This window comes from Hyperoodon ampullatus, assembly GCF_949752795.1.
Source record: "Hyperoodon ampullatus genome assembly, chromosome: 10".
Taxonomy (NCBI): domain Eukaryota; kingdom Metazoa; phylum Chordata; class Mammalia; order Artiodactyla; family Ziphiidae; genus Hyperoodon; species Hyperoodon ampullatus.
The window spans coordinates 78,259,044-78,266,975 of NC_136923.1; the positions used below are offsets into that span (position 1 = coordinate 78,259,044).

At 43.2% G+C, this 7,932-nt stretch overlaps 1 protein-coding gene across 2 annotated transcripts in view; it reads right to left on the minus strand.

The window, feature by feature from the left end:
* PTCHD4 (patched domain containing 4) overlaps nt 1–7,683 on the minus strand; it is a gene marked incomplete at both ends in the record, with an annotated part of 151,590 nt that extends 143,907 nt beyond the window's left edge. The window contains one exon of one of the 2 annotated variants that reach the window (XM_079712570.1): nt 7,258–7,683. In XM_079712570.1, the coding sequence (XP_079568696.1) occupies nt 7,258–7,683 (426 nt within the window). Of the gene's footprint in view, nt 1–7,083 lie in introns of both variants that reach the window. The other variant, XM_079712569.1, reaches the window with a different exon arrangement.
* Between the last annotated feature and the right edge of the window lie 249 nt (nt 7,684–7,932).

The following is a 7,932-nucleotide window of genomic DNA, read 5'->3' on the forward strand; positions in this document are numbered from 1 at the left end:
TCACATGTGTGCTGTGTATACGTGGGGGAAAGAATCTCTCTCTCTCTCCCTCTTCTGGTGGCCCTTTGTTTCCTAAGCCCAAAGGCAATCCTTCTTGTGGCACCTGTATCTCAGGACCACTCACAGAAACAGCTTTCAGTGTCTTTCTGTGGCCATCTTTCTTTAGGGTTCAGGCACAGCCTTGGAACAGCAGGCTGGCTGGGATGGGCTTTTTTCCTGTCCCCTTGCAATTTCCCCCAAGGGCTTGTTCCACAACCTCCCCTGTACTGGCTGGCTCCACACAGGCAAATCAATGTATGTAGTGAAAGCTACCAGCCCTACTAGGTTCATTAGGCACATACAGTTATATTTTAGCAAAGACTTGCTAAAAGTCTGTAATACAAGTTAGACTGTGATTGAGGGAACTGCCTTCAAAGTACCTCTAAAGTGCATAAAAGTGCTTTCTACCTTTGGAAGCACTTAGAGAAGCTCCATGGAAAAAGCAACTTTTAAGAGATGTGCATTTGACAGTGTGAAAGAAATTCCAAGCAAAAGGAACAGTATGAATGAAGGTAAGAAAACAGGAAGGTTGAGGGTGGGTTTGCTTCGGTTTGGTTGCAGCATAAGATGTACTGCAATCTGAAACTTCAAGTAAAGTTGGAGCCCTGGTCAAGAAAAGTTCTCAGTGGCTATGGTCAGGAGTTGATAACGTCTTCTCCAGGCAATGGGAAACTCTAGCAGGATCTGGTCAGAGGAAAATGTAATCAAGAGATGCAGATGATCTTGTTATACAGGCTAGGTTCCAAGTGTGAGAAATTATGTGAGAGAGATTAGATTATTGCCTAGATAAAATAGGTAAGAGGTAATGAAAGCCCAAGGGAGAGACAGTGAGGAAGAAACAAAGAAGAAATTTGAAAAGGAGACCTTGGTCTTCAACCTTGATAATCCATTATAATCATCAGAGGAGATTTTTAAAATTTCAGTGTCCATGCCACCTCCTGACTGAGTCAGAATCTCTGGAGATGAGATCCACACATCAGTATTTTTAAAGCTCCTCTCATGATTCCTATACTCAGCCAAGACTGAACACCTCTACTGCAGAACAGAGGTTCTCATACATCTGCAGGAGTCAGAGGCACCTGGAGGGCTTGTGGGACCTAACCCCTAGTTTCAGTAGATCTGGATTGAGGTCCAAGAATGTGCATTTCTAGCAAGCTCCTAGGCAATGGGGATGCTCTTGGTCTAAGGGCCACTGTGGCATAGAATGAATTAGCTCTTACTGTTTACATGTCTCAGCTGGGTAGGAACCCTTTAAACATGTTTCTGTCTAAAACCCTTTAAACATGTTTCTGTCTATAAGAACCCTTTAAACATGTCTCTGTCTTCCAGAACCTGAGCCATCCTCTGCCTTCAGCCTTTGAGACAGAAGGGGGAAGTAAGAGTGGCACAGATGAAGCCTCTCCTTGTAGGGAGGGGAGCTCTGAAGGGGAAACATCGGCTGTTCCGACACAAATCCTGTAACTAAACAGACCCATTCATTCTAAGTGCTGCTCATCAGGTACCTTTCAGAGGCCCTGAATTCCCCTGAATTCCAGAGAATGAGCCTTGATTTCAATGAATGGCTGTGCCATAATAATCCTGTCTGAGAAAGGGATGGATTGCAAAGCCACTTTAAAAATACACTCCACTCTAATTTTATGTTTCATTTTCCCCAAATACCCTTGTGCCTATGTATAGTTCCTATACCTTGTGTTCTCATATAATATTAAGATGATTAGGCTAATGAGGGCTTAATGTTGCTACTATTGTAAAATAACTGTAAAGGGGCTTGAGAAAAAACGTTGCTCATTTTTTTTCTTAAAGAGATGGTTAGATTTAATTTCAACATTTTTGGAAAATATTGAACGACAGTAATCAGCTTTAAGCTCAACCAGGTGACAGGCCCAACTACAGATGATAAGGATGAGCATTTCCTTAATGTCACAGAAGAATCCTAGAGCTTGAAGCCCACACTGGAGATGGGACTTATCTGAGGTCACACAACTGGTCTTTACAGAACTGGGGTCAGAACTCAGGTCTCCTGAATATTTCTCAATTTAGTCTGCATTGCATTATCCCATGCTATCTCATCCATTCTTTTTTCCTGATGCCAATTTAAGACAGAAGTACTCAAGCCTGTCTGGCACATAAGCCCCTGGCTCAGAACCGTGGGTCACCTGACAGGCTTCCCACACTCAGTTGATCCTGGAGTCTCACCTTAATTTGTTCTGAGTTGATGTGAAATAATATTAAAGGTGAAATCATGTGCCAGTGAGGAATTTATTAAACTCTTTGTGGCAAGTTCCATGATCGTCAGATGGTAGGAGTTTGCCCAAACTGGAAGCTTTACTCCCTTGTGGGTGAATAAGGGAAGTGAAGCTTCACTGCACCTTCATCTGGGCCGGTCTCCTGAGTGAGCAAGGGGACTGGTGTAAAAGAGCAGCAGTGGTTTCAGCAGGGATTTGAGATGGCTCGGGAATTATGGCCCTAATTCTTCCTTAACACAAAGGGCTGTTGTCGCAGAGAATAGCGCACGGTGTACAGGGGCCTGATCTAGTACCGTGGTTAAGAATATAAACTTCAGTGCCAGACAGACCTGGATTTAAATCCCACTTCCAACATGTACTACCTTGGGGACCTCTTAGAAGTCACTTGACCTCCTGGTCTTTAGGTTTAGGTTCCCAACTTATAGAAGGGGAATAAAAATATTCTTCCCGATTCATTCATACATGCTGTGTATAAAACACCACATTGGTTAGGACACAAACTGAACATTCAATAAGGCAGCAATTTTTTCCCCTTATTAAGAGAGAGAATCAGGAATGTAAACTTTAATCTAAATATAAGAGAAGACCTTGACACAGCTGTCTTTTGAGGTTTTAGAATGAATTAGGGAAAGAAGTCTATGGAATAACTTTTCCTGGAAATCTCTGAAAGTAATGCTGGTCTTTACTTTCCATGTTGACTTAAGTTGCTCTCCCATTGAGATTGGAACTAAATAATTAATGGCAACAGCCTCCAAATTAGGAAGATGTACCCAAAATGTGCCCAAAGAAACACTCCTTTAAGAAGCAGGAAAATCTATCTTTGTTCCTCTTCTTAAATGTGGTACGTTGTAGCACATACACTTCACTTAAACATCTGTTCACAGGTGTGTATTAATGGAATTTAATGGGGAGGACAGGCTGCAGGGGAAGCAAATATGCTTCATTTGTTTCTCACCATTTGCCATGAACCACATTTCTCTGTTTCTGCTTTACTTGGCCTTTTTCAGTGGTAAAAATTAAGAACTAGGGACATATGGAAACTGTTACTTTCTTGGAACTAGCAGATGGAAAAGTGAGGTTATCATGGCCTACCTAAGAAACAGGGAAATATTACCTGTAACCACTTGAGCCCCCTGAGTTATAATGACAATATTTCTTGGAGTCCAGAGCAGTCCTTGCTTAAGGATTTTGAGTGCCTGTCTCATTTTAATCAAGAGACTGGTTCCAACAATATGTTATGTGCTTAATTTCAAAATTCAGTCTGGCTGCATTGTATTGACTTACACAATATGTATGTTTAAATAAGTAGAAAAAATGGTCCCCGAATTACCAGGGTCAAAAAATTTATAGAAATCTGGAGAGTGTAGAGAATACCTTTAAAGTAAAAGCACATCATAGAATTTGAAAAGTGATGATAACTTTGCAATGTTACAGTATAAATGAACAAATTAATCAACAGACCGACCAGTGATGTAAATACTGTCTGCATAGAACTGGACAAGGTTGGGGTGGGAGGTTGTGAATAGTACAGAAGGAATGTAAGACTTGACCTTTGTGCTTACTCAGGGGTATAATAACGTAAAGATTATAATGACAGGCACAATTGTAGAGTTCATATTATTTGTGGGTAGGAATTTCAGATTCTGGTATCTTTCATAAGCAGCTTTTGAAAATGTGTGTATGCCTCATTTCTTCTGTAGTATTCTAAGCTGACTGATCTTTTTTTCATATCAGTTTTATCTGAGCCTCTCTTTGGAATTCCATACCAGCAACTTTTTGTGTCCCTGCTTGTCTGGATCACCTTGTCAAGATAATCATGTTTATCAGAAGTTCTAAACCTTTCTGTGCTCAGAACTACTTGGGTGTCTTAATAATATTTGGAAGATGCCCTTCCAATTATCATAACTAAGATTTCTGGCCGCTCCTTTCTGTCAATCAGTGTTTATACACCTTCAGATTACCTCCAGGCTCTGACCTACTGCTTCTTTTGTCAAGAGATTGCCAATTCCTACTCACACTATCCAGCCCCTGCCATTTATTTTGCATTTTTCCTTAACTATTGATTCTCTGCCCACCAATAGCATTATCCAGCACTAAAATTTTCCACAGTGGCCTGAGTTGGGAAGATCGGTGACAGAGGAAAGCAACATTAATTAGAGGGCCAAAAACTGTGTATATTAAAATTTCTCTCAAATCTCATAGAACAGAAGTTCTCAAACTTTATTGTGGGTCAGCATTCTAGGGACACTCTTTGAGTATCACTGTCACACATGAATTAAAATCATTTCCAGATCACATATGATCAAAACAAAAGCCCATCTCACTTTGCTCTGTGCCAGGGAGTTCTTTACCTGAAAGGCCTTGCAGACTCTTTGAGAGGATTCTAGGTATTCCTGGAATTCCACCAATTATATTTTATATTACATTAGCACGTGTGATATTATATCTGGATGCTTGAGAGGGACCATTACTCTCAGAAGATTACCAAAGAATTCATTTACCCAAAAATAGCTTAAGGACCCCACTGACAGCATGCAAAGAGAGTCAAGCCACTGCATTTGAGGAGACATTGATATTAGAATGTAGCAGAAGAAGGGCTTTACAGATTAGAGAGCCAGTGTATAATTCTCCTGTTCTTGTTATGGTTAGTAGAATAATTCCACTAGTACTACATGGCCCTTTGTAATCAATTGCTCCATTCTTTGATTATCCACTGACTCCGATCAAGATGCAGATCAACCAACCAATCAGCCAGAAAGTTTAGACAGAGCACCTATTATAGGCCTAGCCTAGTGGACCCAAAGATTGCAGAGTCCCTGCTTGCAGGTAACTCAGGGTGAGGACCCTGACTTCTACAATTAAGCCCTATTAGGGTAAGAACCTTGCTTTTCTTGCTCCAGACTGTCTGTGCCTAGAAGAGCACCCAGTAAATCATAGGAACACAACCAATCATTATTAAAGGAGTGAATTAGAGACCTCAGGGGTTTGTATTGTAAATGTCATAATGATATTGCCGGATAAACAAAATGCCCACAGTGGTTGACTGGACAAAGCCCTTACACCTGGAGAGTACTGCTGACTCAAGGAAATAAGGGACTTAACTAAGACTGCATATTAATAAACTGCAAACTTGCTTCAATAGGGAAAACAAACTGAAGTTTAAATATGTCACAGTTTCAAAATCTTTCTTTACACCAGGTGTTTAGCACAGGACTCAGTTAAAAGACTGTAGGCGAAGAAGATCACCTTTTCACTGCATCCTTTTCTTGAGCAAGCAATAATGTTGATGGCAAAGGATTCAGGAAATGGAATGCATGCAACCCAACCACATACATTCATCATGCTCCTTTCAATAAGTGTGAGGCAGGCAAGCCCTTATCTAGATTGCAAGCTGATGAATCATCTGTCTAGTTTCACTAAACCCCAAGGGACTGCTCCTCTGAACAAGAGGCTGAAACCCTGTCAGCCTCTGGATACATTTAAACAAGGACAGTATGTTAAAAGGAAGCAGGTCATGGGATTTCCTGAGGAATTCTTAGTTTCTTAGTGCATTAAATCCTCCTTCAATTCAGGAAAAATAGTCTTTTTATCTCAAAAACCCTGAGAAACGTATTTTTTAAATTGTGTATAGATGCTGTATCAAATAAATAAATAGAAATATTAGCAATTTTCTATGTTTGGCCACCCATTCATTGAAACTAGGGTCCCTCCTATTCCATGATCTCCCCAGAAGCACACACACATCCTCATACACATTAGAAGAAAGAAAATTCCTTCTTCTTGGGAAACACCTGTCTCGGGAATTCTTGGGTGTGCAGCCTCTGAGCATGCACAGGGTCGAGCATACAAATGGTGCAGTGACTCTTTTGGAAGTCACATTTGTCCCTGAAACTTCAGTCACCTGGAGACTGCATGCCTCATTGCCTGCAGCAGCTCAAACCTGACAATGTGGAATGAGTTTAGAAATCTCATCTGAGCAACAAAATCTGAATTGAGAGTTTAAACAGTAACATCTATTTAATGCCGAAATTATCATTCACGGCAACTTTTGCTGACTGTGGATTTTTTTCTTTTGCTATTGGGCTGTTATAATAATCTTGCTCTAGTTTGGATTGTGTGTGTGTGAGTGTGTGTGTGTGTGTGTGTGTGTGTGTGTGTGTGTGAAAGGAAGATAACAGGACTCAGTTAACTAGTACATCAGTTAGCCGCACATCTCTATTTTCACACATAGAAAATTTCTGCTGCTTTTGCTGTGTGAACACACATACACATAATTCCTGGAATCCTTACCCCATTCATACCCACTGCTTTCAGACACACACTCACAGGGCAGCGAAGCACAAACTCCCTACATGTCAAAATCAAGCCAGGTTGAAGATGTAAATAGGTGGATATGGCACCAGGTGGATGTGTAATCAGTAATAAGAAATACATCGAGCCCCATAATGAAAAGAAATCCCCCAAATTGTTCAGGAGTCCCCCTCCCCCTTCCATTCACTGATTTATTAACCCTGAACAAAGATGTAATTGCAGGGTCTCAGAAACAACTATTTTTTTCTTTTTTTTTCTTTTTTGGCATTTGTTTTGTTTGACTTTGAATTTCTTAATATCTAGTCATGCCATTTATTGCCTGTTTTCTTCACTCAGTTGCCCATCGTTCCCCCCGCCCCCCCCCCAAATGAAAGAAGCATCAGCTTCTGAGTCTTAAGGATGAGACCTCTGCATTTTCTCTGCTTGTTTAGGGCAAGAAATGAAGTGCTGCCTCTTTAACTGGCAGAAGCATGCAGGAGGAGCGTACCTTTAATTTAGTGCTGGGATACCTCACTTGCACCCTGGCTGTTGTCTTATTGGAGACGGCAGCCTGCCTGAGATCCTCTAGCACTGAAATAATATCATCCAGCACGCATTTCTTATCCTGATTTCTCAACACACACAGATGGGAAAAAGTATAATTATAGCCCTTGTGGTTCACCTTCATTTCCAGCACGGCACGGTGGGTCTGCAGGATCCCCTCAGCCTGGAGCAAAATATTGTCCCCGGGTGGGGAGAGGAGGATCACCCTGCCATACCTCCCGGGGGTGTGTAAGTCCGAATAGAGCTGGCTTTTGGACTGGTCCAGGGGGAAAAGGCTGCTGGCCAGGCTGCGCTCGATCTTGGCCAGGCTGTGGCTGGGAGCGACCAGGCGCTCCAGGTCGCCCTCGGGCTGGAAGCGGTTGAGCGCGCCGAGGCCGAAGGTGATGGTCAGGACTGCGGGCACGGTGAGGAAAAAGACCGGGTGCCGGCTCACGCACGAGCCCAGCCTGTGGCAGAACGACTGGAGCCCTCTGCGAAGCACCTGCCGCAGCATCCTCCACCAAATCCAGCTCGCAGGCGCTCCCGGCCGTCTTAAAAAGCACATGTGACATGTGTAAGCGCCGGGCTACCCCCGCCTCTCCCCCGTCCCACCCGCTCCAGGTCTGCCCCTCGCTCCACCGCCGCCGCCGCCGCCTTCCCGCCCCCTCCGCGCTCACCCCTCACTAGTCCACCCGGTCTTTCCCCGGCCCCACCTCCATGCGCTCCTACTACTCTTTCAAACACTGCAGCAAGTTGCAGCAGGGCGGGCAGGTACCCACCGCGCGCGGGGGCGGGTGGCGGGCGCTGCGGGGGC